Below are 17,695 nucleotides of genomic sequence, written 5' to 3'. Positions count from 1 at the left end.
TGATGGTGATGGTGTGATGGTGGTGATGGTGATGGTGGTGATGATGGTGATGGTGATGATGGTGATGGTGATGGTGGTGATGATGGTGATGGTGATGATGGTGGTGATGGTGATGGTGATGATGGTGATGATGGTGATGATGGTGATGATGGTGATATTGGTGATGAGGGTGATGGTGATGATGGTGATGATGGTGGTGATGGTGAAGATGATACAATGAACATAAAATAGTTCATATGACTCAAAAACCTTTGAACAAACCTTTGCTTGGACCCAACTTTTTACACTGTGCAGGTGGGGTCTTACTGGTCTCATCAACCTCAGCATTGGGAGAGTGGAGGACCAATTCACCTCAGTTTCCACAGTTTGCCACGGTGTCAGGGACTTGCCATTCTATGTGGGGGATATTTTCACAGGGAATATGGTACGTTCTGCCCTCTGTCTATTAATTATGGCATCCTTGTTGTTCTCCTGGTGCTTCAACTATCATGTCATTTTTCAGACCTGGAAGTTGCCTGTTACCTTGTAAGCCTTTTCTAAATTCCTACCCACTGCTTCTGCACAACTAATTTTCCATGAAGTAGACTCTACAGTCAGTTAATGCCATGACAACACGGGAGTCCTGGCTTGAGTTAACAACTGGTCTGTAGGAGTTAACTCAAAGTTTTCAGGTGGATTAATTTTGCCTGAAGAGCCAGGTGCATGAGGCGCTCCTGAAACTTGTTTATTTTTGGAGGTGCTACATCTCAGGCTGCCTTCCTTAGCATGCTCCCTGAACAGCATGATCAGTCCCGGTGGGGGCGGTGTTCCGAGTGCTGGTAATCTGGTAGAGCCCATGTCCTTGGCTCTTCCTCGCCTAATTGTGAGAGGTGGGAGGGAGCTAAAGTTGGCACTTGAAGCAGCACAAACACCGGTCCACCCAGAGGCCGCAGGGGACTGAGTCCACACAAGCTGCAGTGGGTCTGAGACATTGAAATCTGCCGAGTGCATATAAATCCTCCTGAATCCAGGAGAATATTCTAATCTGCTAGTATTCCATGTTCCCAGACTCATCATTGTAGTGTTTATCAGTCTGAGACCTTTGAAGACGGGTGTGAAGATACAGGAAGGGTGGTCATATGCTTTACAGGGTTGTTCAGGTGAATATTTTATTTTTAGGACAGAATCAGAAGGGGGTGGACGTAAACGGCAATTGCTGGTGTCCACCGAGGGAGCACAGCTGTGTCTGAGGAGTGATACATGGCTGCAGCGATTGCTGTAGGGAAGGAGAGCCGGGAATGGGAGGAAAGGCCTCGGAACGGAAGACAGTCTATCTGAGCGCCAGATAAACTTTTAATTTCCAGACCGTCTTCAGAAGGTGTGTGCACCCCGCAGAGAACACCTGTGATGCGCCCCGCTGTTCCCTATAATGACGTCTACAGCATCCGTCCCGTGCGTCCTGTGGGACGCTGTGGCGGCAGCAGTGGTGGGAGCTTGGAGACCATCTGGATGCCTGCTCCCGCGGTGCACGGACCTTAGCAGCCTGTGCCAGCATCAGGGGCTCAGTAGGCAGACCTGAAGACGGGGCTGTCAGGACGCGTGCCTTAGACCCGGCTTTGTGCTTCTGGTCTAATCTCTTGAACTTCCCTAATGCACAATGAACGGAGCTGGCCTAGAACGAAGGAGGCATTTAGCACACGCTCCTAAGCTACAACATCATATGCTCCTTCCCGTGGCATGTGGGGGAAGGTAGAGGGGAGAATTTTAACTACACTGTTAAATCTTGGAAAATGGCAGTAAGAAATGAATTTCCCAGGTTGTTTAAAAGACACACCACGAAAGTGGCATTTGAGTTAAGGATGCTGGTGAGTCAGAAGGAGGACGGTGGTTATTCAGCCACAGTGACGTGCCCTGGATCTTGTCAGGGCTCTCTTCCATGGCGGTTCCCCTCAGAGCGGTCTGGGGCCAGCCCAGGCCTGCCCAGAGCCACTCAGGACGTGGCATCATCCTTGTGGGTCCGCCTCCCGGAACGAACGGGGTCGCTCCTGGTCAGCAAGACCAAGGACCTTCATGGCGCAGGCTCGTCCCCCCCAGTAATAGCCTTGTACACCTGCCCCCTGAGCCTGCCTGGCCCTGCAGACACTGGACCAGACTCCCGCTCTCCTGACAGGAGATACACACCCAATCTGGGCAGGAGACTGTTTGGGGGGTTTTGAATCCGGTAGCTGGAAACATGTCAGATTCTCAGAATCACTGGGGAAGTTTTAAGAGTAGCCCAGTGTACCCCGAATACATCAGAGTCTCCGGCAGAGCAGGCAGCAGGAAACTGCGTCTGTGGAGACTTGCTGGCGGATCCTGATAGAGGAGGCAGGTTCGGAGACAGCCCAGGGGAGCGCTCGCCTGCTGATGGGCAACACCCCCCAACTTCTCAGACTGATTGGTTTTGATTTCATTGTGAAAGACTCCAGGGAGGAAGAACTGTGATCTATCTAGATTAATATTTTTGAGGAAACAAAGCGGGGAATTTAGAATTTCTTGAGCCACAGGCATCCGAGGGAGGTGAGGCCGGTTCACAGCACTGCGCTCTGTGCTCTCTCAGACACGGACCGGGCCGTAGGGAGTGTGGGCTCAGGGAAGTCGGGGAGCCTTTCGAGCACCAGGACAGCTGGGGCCAGAGGTCCCTGGGGACGGCCACTGTGTCTCTGTGGCTGGTGGGCGGTCAGGAGTTCGCTCTTAGAAACGCCAGGTCAGATTCGGTTCCCTGCGGTGTGTGATGCGGGCTGTAGGGACGGTCTAGACCCCTGCACGGGATCTCCTTTCTCCGCTGCATGCAGTTTGTCAGAGGCCTGACTACAGATCTGCTACATCACACGCCTGTGGAGGGTGTGCTTCTTCGCACGGGTGTCCTTGTGTGTGTGGGGGGGTTGGAGAGCAGAGCCGTGGCGCACGCGGGCTTGTGCAGAGTGGAGGAGGCTGAGAACAGATGAGCGGACACAATGGGCACCCCGCAGGGGCCATGCTGGGTGGTGTGCAGGACCCGGGGAGGTCGTGGCTCCCGCACTGGGGCTCCTGCTGGCTGCAGGGGTGGACCTGCCTCTGTGGACCTTCGGGCCTGTGTTCCGGGGGCTCCATTTAGGAGCATGGAGCCAGGCTTGTGGCAGGGAGGCAAGGTTTCTCCAAGGTTACTTGGAGGACGCAGACGCCCTGACCTCTGGTAGCAGATGGGCCCACAGGCCTGTGCTTCCTGGGGGAGCAGAGGTCCCAGTCCCCCCGTGTGCCATCCTTCCAAAGCAAAGACCTGTACCGTGGGGGGCGCGACACGCAGAGCCCCCCTCAGTGGCAGTGCCTTCTCTCTAAAGCGGGAGTCATTCCTGAGTGTCCGAGCCCTCCTGGGCCCGTGAAGAACGCACAGGTTCTCTGGGAGGCCCTCCACACAGAGGGCGGTGTGGTGTTCTTACCCTTACTGGGCGAATAAGGGGAGGTGGTGTGTGCTCCTGGAGGTGAGTCCGAGTACAGACTCACCGAGAGCCCCCCCTGGGTGCCAGGGACAGCAGGTTAAATAACCCGGAAGCAGCATCTCACTTTGCCTGGCATAGCTGCAGTAAGAATGGGAGGAAAGCACTTTATTTTGTTTGCCCCAGCAGCACCTGCCACTTCTTAAAAGCACCATGAAATAAAAGACATCTGTGTCGGGAAGTGAGCCCCAGGGTGCATCTGAGGATGTGTTTGTGTGTTTTTCTAAACCACTGGCTCTGCAAGTTGGAATCGGGGGCCAGGGAGGCCGCCGTGGGTGCCGGATGCACAGAGGCACGGGCCCAATGAGCCGGAACTGCCCCTCTGGAGACTCGGCGGGCCTCGGGCCGTCCTCACTCAGCCGTCCTGTCCTCGGGAGGAAGCCGGTAAACGAGGTAAATTAGGGCTGGCCCCAAACGTTCTGCCAGACTTTTCCTCCCAGACCTGAGGCCTCCTGGGCTGGGTCTTCATGATGCCCAATCTTCTGAGCGAAAATGGAAAGACAGTTCTAAACAGCTGTCTAATGGACCACATTTCACAATTTCATATGGGAAGGTGGCTCTTGTAGTTTCAACCTGATGAACACTCCAAGAAAAATGAATCCGTTCCATGTTGTTTCTCCTTCCTTTTCTTTCTGAGACTACATGACAGTGAAGGAATGCCCTGCGTGGCCCTTGAGGGCGGACGCACCTGCCATCACCTGCAAGGCCAGCCCAGCCCTCCCTCTCTCCTGGGGCGGCTCCCTGAAAGGCCCCTGGTAGTTAATGGGTGCCCTTCCCTTGACTCTCGATTTGATTCTGCCACTTACTTTCCATAGGGTGTGGCTATGGACCGAGTGTTTGTGTCCCTCAAAAACTCCCGTGTTGAAGCCCCAACCCCAAGGGGACGGTGTCAGGAGGTGGGGCCTCCCGATGGGATTCGTGCTTTTGTGAAGGAGGCGCCAGGGAGCCCCCTCGCCTCTTCCCCCGGTGAGGGCACAGAAGACGCCGCCCAAGAACCAGGCTGTGGCTTTCACCAGACACCAGACCTGCGGGTGTCTGGATCTGGGATGTCCAGCCCCCAGATTGTGAGGAAGAAATGCCTGCTGGTTATAATCCACCCCAGCGGCCACAGAGGAATATAGTAAGGAAAATGTTACTCCGGAGGGGAGAGCCGTGGTCTTGGACCAAAGGTGGCAGGAAGGAGGATGGATTTTTCTGGCCAGGCTGCAACCGTGTTAGAGAAATAGACTAAGTTAAATACATGTAGGTTTTTTAAAAGGGCTGTTTTCCCTGCACCTTCTTTACCTCATCACTGCCTGGAGCAGCAGGGGTTCAGAAAGTACTTTTCTTTCCTTCCACTGGTAATTAGAACACAAATGTGGCCTTCCATGGGGGGGAATCAGAGGCCAAAAATAAACCTTCCCTGCGTGTGTCTCGTCTGCTGTAGGTTTCCTGGGATGAGTCAGCATCTTCACTGGGACCAGACCCTGCATCATATACATGCTCGGTTTCACTGCCTACCTCAGATGGTTTGCCTGGTGCTGCTTCTGGGATGGGTCTGCGTGTGTGTGTGCACGTATGTGTGCATGTGTGTGGTGCGCATGCATGCACGGTATGTGTTGTGTGCACGCATCATATCAAGGACAGTTTAATGGCACTCTGGAGCAGCTCAACCCTTCTTCCTGGAGATGCTAATGTCACTGGACCCGTATGTTGGGTGGGCACTGTCGTTTACACCTGCTCTGCCCAAACCCCCAAGAGGGCAGGTCCTGCCCAGCACTCCGCATGGGAGTTCATCACCCTGGGGCAACACCTACCCCTGGCTTCGTTATACATAAATAAACAAGCTCAGCATTACTTTCCGCAAGGTTGCAAACAAAGGTGAGCAAAGCCGCTCGGACTTGCTCGCGCTCCGTGTAACTCCCGTCCTGTTCTCCTGCCCTCTCTTCTGCAGACCAGCGTGCGGGCTGCTGACCGACTGACATGAAGGGGAGCGACCCTGCTTTCCGTGATGTGGGCATTCACGCTGGGGCTTCGGGGGGAGGACCCTCCTGACCACCACAGAGGCATCCAGGTCATGTGCGCGAGCGTGGCCAGCACCTATGGCCTGGCACGGGGCCGGCAGAGGAGAGGGGTTGTGTCTTACGGTCTGTGGTGATCTCGTAGGGTGAGTGGAGCCTGGCGTCTCCGCAGGGGGACGTGCTCACGTAGAGATGGAATAGCACGTCTTCCCTCAGCCGGTAGCCGCCGTCCTTGGACCGCTCAAATATCGAGTGCTCCCAGTCCTCCCGCCGCTTGCTAGGGTCAAAGAGAGGGTCCCGGTCACCTCTTACGAGCCGACCAGAAAGGCGCCCACTGGGCCCATGCCTTTGCCTGGTTTTGTGTCTTACTTCCCCGTATTTCTCTCGTTGCCCCCTGCATGGCGCTTTCTCCCCGCAGGACTGTGTCTGGGGCAGGCGGCAGTGACACGGGGCAAGGAGACCTGGCCAGGCCCCGATGCCCTGGAACGTTGCGTCTTGGGCCCCTTTGTTACGGAGCCAGCCCCCTCGGTGATGCTAACCCCCCTCTCTGCATTATAAAGCCTCACGGGGCTCATGGCTCTGTGCGCAAAGGAGTCAGAGGAATGGCTTTAAAAGTGGGGAGGGCTTGGCCTCCAGCGCCTGGAGAGACCCCCTTTCCTCCTGCACCCGCCGTGACCCAGGGTGGTGCGCCCGCTCCCCCAGCCTGTGATGGGCCCAGGCCTCTGCCCTTGGAAGCCCCAGCCCGAGGGCAGGAGGCCGTGTCCGCTGCGCACAGGCTTCCTGCTGCTCGCTGCTGTCTCCGTTCTGCCCCATTGGTGACGGGTTCTGTTGCCGGGTCCTGTGATCACATGGGCAGCAGTGCAGACATTCCCCCCGGGAAACCCCGAGGCGCACCCCCAGCCTGTCTGCCTCCCTGCTCTGCTCCCGGGCCCCACACCACGGTACGTGTCAGCCTGGAGCTGTGAGTTGGGTGTTTAGGAGAGAGAACCGTTGGGCGCGTTTGGGAGACCCACACCCCGTCCCTGGCACCCTTGGTAGGCCCAGAGCTGACGGAGGCCTGTGTGCTGGGCTGCTGCTGGCCGCGGGGCTCACGCAAAGTCAGCTGAGGGAACGGAGCCTCGCTTGGACGGGAGTCTGCCCGTGTGCCCTGGGACTGCCCTGCGGTCGCCGTCCTGTACGGGCCAGGAGCAGCCTGCGTCCCGAGCTCGGGCGTCCAGGCACAGTTACCTCAGGTGCAGCTCCAGCTGTGTGTACAGGAAGTGGACCAGCGCTCTCCTGGCTACGATCTCCGCGTGGCAGTCGTTGACGACCAGCCCCTGGTCACTGATGTGCTCTCCGCTGATGCACTTGGTCCCCGAGGACAGAACGATGACCTGCGCCTGCCTGACGTCCAAGCCTGGGGGACAGAGAAGGCATCAGACCACCTGCGTGGGAGTGAGTCTGCTCTCCCCGCTCCGAGCCCGGAGACCCCAGCCCTCCCACACCGGGAGACTCGATGTTCGCCGGTGAACGTGGCGAGAGGTGCAGCTTGCCACCAAACACGCCAGCAGGAGCAGTGCGGTGCCCACCGGGCGGGGGAGACTGGGCGGGCTGCTGGGTGTCAGGCTGTGGTTCTGAAAGCGGGGAGCGGAGCCCTGAGCCTGGCCAGGCTGTGACCGCTGGGACAAACCCCGGAAATCCTGCAACCACCTCCCCCTCGTCCCGTGGGAAGAGAGTTGCATCCTTAGAAAGTTTTGCTGATGGAAGCATGCCGTGTGCAGGCAGGACAGGGGTGGAGGCCTGAGCCAGGCGGGGACTCCCGTGAGAACAGGCCCCCAGGCCGGCCCCCATCCCCGTGCACGTTTACCCTGGAGCCACCACTCAGGACTTGAGACAAGACACCTGGGACCATGGGCAGGAGCTGAACCGACGTCTGGGTCCTTTGAGGAGGCCCGTCTCTATGCCCCCCAGCACTGGGCCCTCTACCCCTTTGCCCTGAAGCTGGAGCACGTCCCCAGCTCAGGGCCTGCAGGACGTGTAGGTGCCTGTGTCACAGGCTCAGCAGTCTGGGCCCCGAGGCCGGAGGGCCCTGAAGGCGAGCTGGCCGGACAGCAGGACCACCGGCACTCGCGTGCGGCACAGTGCCCGGCCCTGGTGCGTCCCTTGGCAGAGGTGCATCTCATGGATGGGGGCCGGGGGTGTCTGCTCGGGCTGCCCTCTCCCCAGACCCAGCACAGAAGTGGGAGCCCCCCTGGTCCTGGCCTCTGCTGCAGATTCTGCTTCCCAAAACTGAAGGCCCGTGCATGACAGTGCCCGTCACAGACTGCAGTGAAAATGTGTGCTGTTCTGATTCAGTGCCACGAGGCTTTCTGTTTTCCCTAAAGAGCGGCAGCACAGGTGGGAGCCAAGAAGCAGGGGCTCCGTCACAGCCCGCATAGCTCCTTCCTCCTCTCCTGTCAGGGTCCGCACAGCTCTTTCCCAGGCCCTGCGAGCCCCAGACAGCTGTCTTCCCGGGGCTGAGGGGAGAACTAGGAAGCCAGGCTTGTGTTAGCTTGTGGCTGTCCCATGTGACCCACGGAAGAGATAAACTCACTGGGCGCGCCGAGCTGTTGTGATTTTGAATGCTCTTTTTATATGTAAGAGCAGAGGGTTTTGAGGTCAAACTAATGGGGTGGTTTTCTGACCCTTTCTCTGTGCCCGGGTTCCTAGCCATCGAATGGGGCGGTGTTCACTGCTGCCTGGGCATGCCTCCCCACCGTGGCCCCCGAGTTCCCCTTTCCCACCGCGGATCCGTGCTGAGGCCAGGAGCTGATGGGTCCTTCACACAGTGGAGACCCCATGATTTACGTATCACCAGATGGTGCTCATTCTGACCATGATCCAAGGAATCTCGTCAACAAAAACAACATTCTCTGCAAGAAGGGAAGACAAACGAAACCAAAGAAACCTTCAGAACGAACCCCAGACGCATGACTCTAAAATGTGGTGTTTAGGGATACCCCAGGAGACCACGATCTCAGGTTATTCTTTGTCCTGTGAGGGGGGAGATGACTGCAGCCGGCTCATACCTGGAGTCTGGGCGTGGAGGCAAGGCCTGGAGCTTGGCATTCCTGCCCCAAGCTCACCCTCCACTGTTCCGGGGCCCCTATAAACACTCAGAGTCCAGCCCAAGGGACCTCAGTGACCTCTGGCCCAAACACCGTACGAGTAAGAGGTGCTTATACCCTGCTCTGTGCTTTGTGGATTCCAGCTTAATTAAAGCGGGTATTTAGAGTAATGGGAAGTAACATTTATAATTGTTTCCTTGCAGTTTTTCAATATTCAGATGTCTGGTGCATGTGCAGGATAACTTAGCAGCAGAGAACTATTTCTCCCAAGGGCTGGTCTGATGCTCCTCTCTTAATTCTGTGGAAATTGGAGCTGTAGAAACGGAAACTGCTGTCCCTTCACCCTTCATTAATCCTCAGCTCCTTTGGACTCTGGGCTCTGCCGTATTCAGCACAGTTATGAGGCCCAAGAGATGCATTATTTGCTTATTTGCTTTCTGTTAGTCTCACCTATCGTCAGCATCGTGCCATGTGACGCAGCCTATCCTTCAAAGAATTTATCATGAATTTGGGGAGATGGCTCAGAGACAGAAACGTCCACAAAATAAGGTATTGCGTGATGACTACCACGTAAGTCTGTGCACAGACTGTCGCTGGGACGAAGGGGTGGGGGGGGACTGCGAGCACGGGCTCTGGACAAGCTGGCCAGAGCCGGGGCCCCCGGATGGCGGGGAGGATCAGGGAAGAAGCCAACCAAAGAGGAGGTGTCGTGAGTCTAGCCTCAGGCTGATCTGGGAGAACAGTCTGGAGGATGCGGAGGCCACAGACGCCATGTGCTTGGGGGCAGGTGTGGAGCTGCTCCCCCAGCGGCGCTGTGGCCCCGGCCGCACCAGCCCCCATGAAGTGCGACCCAGCACGGGACTCTGGTTATGGGGTCCGGGGATGTGGCTGAAGGACAACATGAGCAACAGTCCCAGGAAACACGGCCCTACTGACTTCTGTAGAACGAATAGAAAACGTGATCAGAGACCCCCTCCTGCAAAGCCCCAGGCCCAGTCAGTTTTGTGGGAGAATTCTACCAACCTTGAAGCAGCAGCTGATTTCAAGGCTATTTATAAAGTGTCCCGGAGCACACGAAGACAAGGAAAGCCTCAAATTGTTTTTATCACGAAATGCCTGTTACTGACCTATCCGCCTGACTGAGAATGCACGGAAGGAAAACAGGTAGCCTCAGTTATAGATACCAAAGATTCTAAATCGAATACTAACCACCGAGCACTGGAGGAAAGGACCAATACAGTAATCACTACAAGGGGGGGTTTATTATGGAAATGCAAAAGTGGATTCGATTCAATTAAAGTGCAGTACAAAAATATGATTATAATTACAGACACTTAGAAGACATCTGACAAAGTCCAACAACTGTTTTGATAAAAACTCAATAAATGAAATAGTTGTATTTTTCCAATGTGATGTTGCACACACACATAGAGAGGGGTATACACACAGGGACACACGCATATGTACGGAGAGGTACACACACACATGACAGGTGTATACACACAACCCCTCAGTGGCTTGAACACTAGAGGGACGTCTGCGGTGCTCAGAAACACGGCAGGAATGCCCACGGTGACTCCATTACTTAATATTCACCGAAGCTATTAGCCAACACAACAAGAGAAGGAAAATGGAGACAGAGCAATTGGAACACGGAGAAGGAACAGTGTTGCTGCAGAAGGCACTGTGACTGTGGATGTGGAAACCTCTGGAGGATCCAATCGGAATACTGCTAGAAATAATAGGACGGTCAGTAAGGTGATGGGGTACAAGTTAATATACAGAAATCAGTAGCTTCCGTGTGTACCCACAACAGCTCGTGAGAAACTGTAAAGGACAAACAGCTCCATTTACTGAAGCAAACAAGACAACAGGAATGAGGTTAACAAGAAACGATCAAGACGAGAAATGAATAAAACATTTACTCCCCCCGAAAGACACCAACAAAACTCGAACACATGGATGTTGCACCTTCTTGGACGGAAAGATTTGATGTCTGGAACCTTCTCTACAGTGATTGATAAGGTTCACATGATTCTAGTAGGAACAGCACGGGGGCTTTGTTTTTGACCAAGAAAACCTGGTTGAAAAGTTTAGTTTTGCTTTATTTTTGAACCACACAAGCTGATTTTTGTGGGTAACCCAGGAAGTTCTGGGAGAGAAGACCAACAGCAGGGCACGAAGCCCAGTAGACATCAAGCAGGTTACAAGGGCTCAATAGCAAATTGCCATGGTTCTGATGCAGGAAGTCCTAACAGGGGAACAAAGCAGAGAGTCCAGGAACTGACCCAAAGTCAGAAAGGAATTTACTGCAGGATAGAGGTGCTGACATCTCAAACCTGTGGGTTGGAGACACTGGAGACACTGTCCCATTAGAGCTATCCAGTAACTGAAGAGCCCTCTGAAAAACAAAACTGCATCTTTACTGTGCACCAGCATAGGTAACAGGTGGATCAAAGGTGTTGATGCAAACGCATGAAGAGCTGCATCTTTATTCATAATCACCCAAACTCAGAAGCATGTCCTCCAGCAGGTGGTGGATAAATGAAATGTGGTCCATCCAGACAATGGAATATTATTCAGTGATAAAAAGAACGGAGCCATCAAACAATGAAGAGACATGGAGGAAGCTTGGATGCAGATCACTCAGTGAAGGACGCCAATAAGGCAAGGCCCACATAGCTGGATGGCATTCTGGGAAAGGTGGAACTGCAGAGATAAGAAAAGAGGAGCGTTTTCCGGGGGTGGGGGCAGCAGTGGAGAGACAAAGCACAGAGGTTCTCGGGGCCGTGAAGCTGCTCTGTGTGACACTGGAATCTGGGTCCGTGTCCTTATACATCTGTCCAAACCCAGAGAATGTTCGACACCAAGAGTGCAAACTGTGGACTTGGGTTGATTAAAATAACAACAAAAAGATGTAGATGCACTAGAAGAAAACATGGGATAATCTCTTCGTAAATTTGGTGAGTGAAAGACTTTTCTGATTATAACTAAAAGTCTCAAAGCAGTAAAAATTGCTAAATTCAGATGCATAAAATAATTCCATGAGTTCACTGTCCTGGTGACTCATCGCAAGCAAGCACACCTCACTCTGTCCCAGAGGAGACCGGTGCCGGATCCCTGTGTGCAAGCACAGTCAAAAAGAGTTCCAGGACCAGAGTGAACGTGTCTCTCTGGCTGGCTGCTTGCATTGCCCTTGTCAGCCCCGTGCACCTCCACCCCCAACTTTAGGCAATCTTTGGGAATGTCCTTTTATTTATTTAACTGGGACCGAGCAATTCTGAGCCCACTCAAACCCTTTGAATAGAAATTTTCACAATGCAACCTCTGATTACAAAATTTCTAAAAATAAAACTATACGTAAATATACCTGCCAGGGTCTAAGAAACAAATATCAGAAGTATGGGTTTTTATGGGTTTAGTATGCCTGAGGGTGTGGTCTAGAAATGAGTTCTGACTCCCTGTTTTCTAGCGCTGTGCCCACTGAGTGCCATGGCCCCAGTAGTAGGGTTTCCACAGGCTCCCATGGAGGTGGCGGCCCTCCTCGGATGTCCCCAGTAGGAGCCTGCACTGCATCCTGCAGTGTCCGCCATGCACGCTGGGGTTGCAGAGCGCCTGCCCTTTCACCTCTCTCCTCACTTGGGCAGACTCTGTGTTTGATTATCTGACTTTTCCTGTGAATCAATTCCTTCCTCTTGTCAGGGTCTGTTTCTGTCCTAAATTTCCTTTAATTTGTTTGGACTGGAGTAGACATAAAATGCCAGCTCAGGCATGTCTCGTCCAGGAGGGACATGGGTAAGACTGAAGGGAAACATTTTCACGTTCGACGCAGATTTCTCTCCCTCCAGGGCCTTGGTTAGTGGCCGTCCCCCAGGGCTGTCTTCTCCAAATACTGCAGGTACGCTGACTTGAGGAGGAAAGTACATGTGCACACAAGTTCCTTGTGCTGCCCTGGGAGCGGCAGTGCCAGGGTGGAGAGCATAGAGCCGCGAGGCGCAGGCGGGCAGGACGCAACCCGCGCCATGACCCGAAGTCTGGAGTCACATAACCCTGTTTCTGCTACTCACTCGAGACTTCGGTCAGGGGAGCCCGTCTGCTGTCCTGTGTGGAACAAGGGGATAAATCTAGTGCTAGCTAGTTGTTGGGGATGAGAGAGCATCCTGTGACATGTGTAACGGGTGCCAGTCCGAATCTCCTAAAAATGCTGTTATCCGAGCTGTCAGTACTACAACCAGACTTCCCCTACGACGCCCGCTGCTACAATTACAGTAGAAGCCTGTGTTCTGTCAGTGCAGGAATCACACCCTCATTAGGGCCCTTCGGTGGGCGGGCTCCTGTGGCAGGAGAGAGGGACGCCGTAGTGCTGGCTGTGAGGCCCTGGGTGCAAAGCTGGGACTGTGGTCTGTGTGTCTGGGAGACGTGGGGTGCCCCCAACTTCGGTGCAGAGGAGTCCAGGAGCTGCCCCGTGCCTCATGCCCCCCATCCCACAGAGCAGTTACCTCCTGCGGCAGCTAATTCTTGAAAACTTAAACATCTGGTCAACTGGGCCGCACGGGAATGAACTGTGAATGCATCTGAAAATCCAGAGTGCGTCAAGGCCATCAGCTTTGCCAGCTTCACGTTTGCTCCGTGTAGAACACATTTGTTATACCTCTGCCACCCAAGGGCAATGTTTGGTTTTCTTCCCCAGTGAAATCTTTTGGGCAGTTAAATGCCAGCTTACGATGGACCCGTATGAAGAGCGCAGAAGTCCCTGGACACCGTGGGTGGGGCACGCGCTCCTGCAGGGATGCAGCGGGAGTGCTGTCTTCCTCCCTGTTTTGTGTGTTTCCTTGTGCACCTGCTCGCTGAGGAGGGGCATCTGGTGTCGCGGGAGGGCTGGCCCAGGTCAGGCCGCTGCCCCTCTTCAGTGGGCTCCCCTTGGGGGCCACGGGTGTAACTCTGGGGTCAGCTCCCATGATCTCTAGACAGGCCACGTCCGCTCAGCGATGGATCTTCCTTCCCTCTCCATGTTAGGAGGGCGTTCAGTATAACAAGTCGGCATTCATGCTACATGAAGGTCAGAAGTAAAGCACATCCTGCATTTCGTGGTTTAGACCTAACCCTTTAAACCGAAGACTGGGAATCGCTGTCCGTCCTGCTCCTTGCGTGTAGGAGGTCGGCCCCCGCGAGTGTCGATGGGCCTGAACCTTCCTCCCACTCCGTGAGGCTCTGCGCCTCACAGCGTCTTCCGAGACCAACACTCTGAATTCCAGGTGACTGTTCACCATCTCCCATCCCCACTTGAGGCTCTGCCTACGGTCTTTATCCATCTTCCCCATGCCCTCCTGGGTGTAAATGGAAAGACCCACTTTTATTTTTATGATCAAAGTAATTGCCAGTCACTCCGGGGAGAAACCGGGAAGAAAGGGTTTGGGGGTCTGCATGCACTTGAAGGAGTCCTCTGTGCAGAGGGGGCTGACCAGGCCCCTTGTGCACTCGGAAGAGAGGTGCTGGCTGTGGTCCAGCCGTCAGGACTTACCAGGACCGCCTTACCTGGTGTGGTGCCGTGGCTGACCCTGACTCCGGTGGAGCATGGCTCGGACAGCACAGAAGCAGATTTCTTCACTGGTGGGGTCGTTTTAGGTTCAGAGCAAAAAGCTCTGAAACACAGCAGAACACGTGTCTCATGTTGTTCATTGGGACTTTGAGATTTTCCCTATAAGACAGGACAGCCCGCTTTGTCCACAAGAGTCTGCCATCCTGAACGGAGCTGTTCTGGGCTGTTTTCACAAAGTTTGGCTTTGTAGGCTGTTTTCTTCCCCATCCTGTCTTCAAGAGATGTGCGTTTTTGCTGGGCAGTCGTGCGTCCCAGGCATTCGTGGGGTGTGCGTAGAGCCGCCCACCAGCTTAAACCGGAAGGATGTTTGTCAAAGCCACAGCTTCTGAATGTGTTTTGCAGACCAGGTTAGCAAAGACAGGCTGGAACATAAACTTCTGAAAATACGCACCAGGGGAGTCTTTCTTCTGGTCATTTACTTAATAAGCTTAGAAGCGAATAATTTTGCAGGCAAAGAGCATGCATCTCAGCACCACGCCTCATGCACATGTGTAGGGACCCTTCGGCAGGGTGTTGTGCAGTCCGCCGCCCACCTCTTGGCTCTGCCCGCCTTCCCATGACTCAAGGAAAGACACCTAGCCCCTTCATCTCCTTGTCTGTATTTCTTAAAAGCCGTAATTAAGATTCCTGCATCTCCCACTTCACAGGGTTGTAGCAATTACCTTGATTAGTGTATGCAAAAGTGCTATCAACATTATAAATTTGCATATCAAATGAAATCATCATTATTAATAGCTCCTTCAAGAGTCACTTTCCCATGGAAACACCAGGATTTCTTAACAAAGGAGAAGACAGAGCCATCGCTTGACAGCTTGGCTAAACAATGTTCAGGATTCTGGCTGAGGAGGGCAGAGGGAGCGACTCATTGCTTTTCCTCCTGGGGGATCCTCGGACCGGAAGGATTTGGAGGGTGTGGACAGACAGGATGAAATCCCGGCACTGTGCAGAGGCGCCATTGCGAAGGAGCAAGCACCTGCAGGGCGGGCCCAGAGAAGGCAGGCACAGAGCCAGCAGCCACCAAGGGCGGGCTCACCAGGTGACTTAATTAAGGACCGTTGGCTGGTCCCCGACCCACGTGGGTCGAGGAGGCTTGTGCTTGTATGTATCCTGCCTTCCACTGGGGAGAGAGACCCAGTTACAGGGGAAACTGGAGCTGCACTGTGAGAGTAGAGTTGGTATTTTTCTCACAAATGTGAATATTCATAAGTATGGAAGCCACAAGCAGGATAAAAGAGAAAGACTGACTATAAACAAAGCGGGCTTGATCAGAGGAAGCACAGTCCGAGAAGAGAGGAGGCTCAGCTGTCGAGGCTCCCCAGGGACCTGTGAGGAGCGTCACATCTATAAAACAAGAGGGAGGAGGAACCTGAGAACAAGAGAGATGTCTTGAGTGATACACATTGCGGAAATTAAGAAGCAGTGGGCATTTGAAGAGCTGTTGGGGAAGTTTCAGAAGGGCCCAAGGACACAGAGGAAATGGGTAGATGCACCAGGAAAGGGAAGAGACTGAGGATCCGGTCGGAATACTGAAAATTGGACAAAAATGTATGTAAAGGAAGGAATTTATCAAAGAATATGAAAAAAAGTACAGAAATAAACAGCTTAAATAAATCAGAGCAGGTGCGTGGCTCACGCCTACACACATTCTTATGAAATTATAAAACATCCAGTTTACAAAAAGGGTCTTTCCCCTCCGTAGGCAGGGCGGGGCAATCCGGCAGAGACGTCAGCCAGATGCCTCTGGTTAGAAACATTAGGTAAGAGATAATAGAAAAATCCCCCCCCAGATGTGCAGGGAAAATAATGTCAAGCACAGAATTCTCCCCAAGCAAAGCTACTCCAGGAGTTTGAGAGCATGGTTGGCATGCAGCCTGTGAGTGAGCATGCCCGGTTTCTGTCCGCACATGTTCTGACGGTGTTTCTTGAGGCTGCATCTGTCAGGCTGGGAGAAGGGAGGAGGAAGCAGCAAGGCTGGTGCTGGGGGTGTGGCTGGGGCCCGGGGAAGGACGTGGGCCTGTCCACGGACGTGGGGACTCGTTGGCCAGCAGGCGTGCCAAAGGCACTTCCTTCCTTTCAGTGAAAGAAGAGAAAGCGGAGCACCCAGAAAGCACACATAAGACTTCAGAGGCTCTCTGCGGAGGTCTAGCAACAAATGTGGGTCAACCCTAAATGTGAGGCGGCTTTGAGTGAGTGGTGGCAGGAGTGGGAATGTACGAGCGTGGCCCCTGGCGCTCTTGGGACATGGTGCGGGGATAGCACAGGAACCGTGGCTCAGCCTGCGCTTGGCGGTGGCCCCTACTGCGTCCTGACTGTGCGAGGCCGTGTAATGCTTTCCAACATTTAGGCTCACCGACAGAGGGTGGAAGACTGAAGTACGGCACAGAAGAGGCTGTGCTAGTTACGGTAACATGAAAATATGTGCGTATGAGACGAGGCGGCTCGCCAGGCCGGCCAGGGGCCCGACGGCGCGCTCTCTGCTTGACAGCATAAGGAGGAGAAGTGTAAGCATGTTACCTGAACCCATGAATGTTACAAACACGATCATGAAAAAGCAAAAAGCGTCAGATTTTACCAGCGCAAATCAATATTCAGAATTGAAAAAAATGGAAATACAGAATGGATATAGTGTTTGGAGTCACGAGGACCCAAAAGGAAAGTGATCAGCGCCAGCTTCCCTGCCGGGCCAGTGGGAGAACACCGTGTCCCTTCCTGAGCTCCCTTCTGCTTGAGTTTTTACCAGATACTGCGCTATTTGGATAACAGTAAGAACTGTCCTATCCGTAAGCACATGTCTCTGCTACCCGATTTGTCCTACGGGCTCGTCAGGGGAAAGCACCTGCAGGCACTGAGTGACGTGGATGAGCTGGTGTCCCACCTGGAAATGGGAGGCATCGTGATCAGGTTTTCCTTCAGAATCCGCGCACGTTTGTAACTTTTGTAACTTTGTAAGTAAGTAAGAGTATCCTTCCCTCTTGGAGGTTCCTGCGCATTTGCTTAAATACCTGAGCTTAGAAGGAAGGTCAGATGTCACAGCAACTTTAAGTAAATGGTTTTTACAAAATATTTGTACCAGTGATTTTGCACACATCTCCCTAATCTCTTGTTAATCAGTGTGTCTATGAAACCTTCTCTTTATAACAAGAAGGCAAGTTTCAGCACTTTATTCCTCAGTGTTTATAGTCACTAATTCATGTACAGTCTCACTTCATGGAATAAATTCAGTTCACGTAGGTAAATCGCCTGCACAAAAACCAGCGTATTCACTCGCCATTTTCCCGTGAGTCTCTGTAAAATGTTACTGTTTTCCAAGGGAGGTCTGAGAGTAGCTTTCAAGACTTCCTAGAATTGAGTTTTCCAGAAAAGTGGGAAGATATTGGACAATCGGCCCCAGAGCTGGGAAATCCTGGAAAAACTACTCAGCAGATCATAGCGACCTAAGCACTGGGGTTGGGAATAGAGCCCAATGGAGGCGAGACACAGGTCCCTCCCTCTCACCTTCTATCTGCCTCCCTTCCT

At 53.5% G+C, this 17,695-nt stretch overlaps 1 protein-coding gene across 2 annotated transcripts in view; it reads right to left on the bottom strand.

The window, feature by feature from the left end:
- The window catches only part of ADARB2 (adenosine deaminase RNA specific B2 (inactive)), a 412,902-nt gene that overhangs the window by 34,254 nt on the left and 360,953 nt on the right, over positions 1–17,695 (bottom strand). For both annotated transcript variants that reach the window (XM_073879972.1, XM_073879973.1), the window contains 2 exons: positions 6,722–6,890; positions 5,620–5,771 (listed from right to left, as the gene is read on the bottom strand). In XM_073879972.1, coding sequence (XP_073736073.1) covers positions 5,620–5,771; positions 6,722–6,890 — 321 coding nt within the window. The remainder of the gene's footprint in view (positions 1–5,619; positions 5,772–6,721; positions 6,891–17,695) is intronic.

Source organism: Callorhinus ursinus, unplaced genomic scaffold (genome assembly GCF_003265705.2).
Source record: "Callorhinus ursinus isolate GAN/ISIS: 27379988/994484 unplaced genomic scaffold, GSC_fseal_2.0 scaffold36, whole genome shotgun sequence".
NCBI lineage: Eukaryota > Metazoa > Chordata > Mammalia > Carnivora > Otariidae > Callorhinus > Callorhinus ursinus.
Note: the sequence above shows the minus strand (reverse complement) of the source record. Positions and strands in the feature narration are given on the sequence as shown.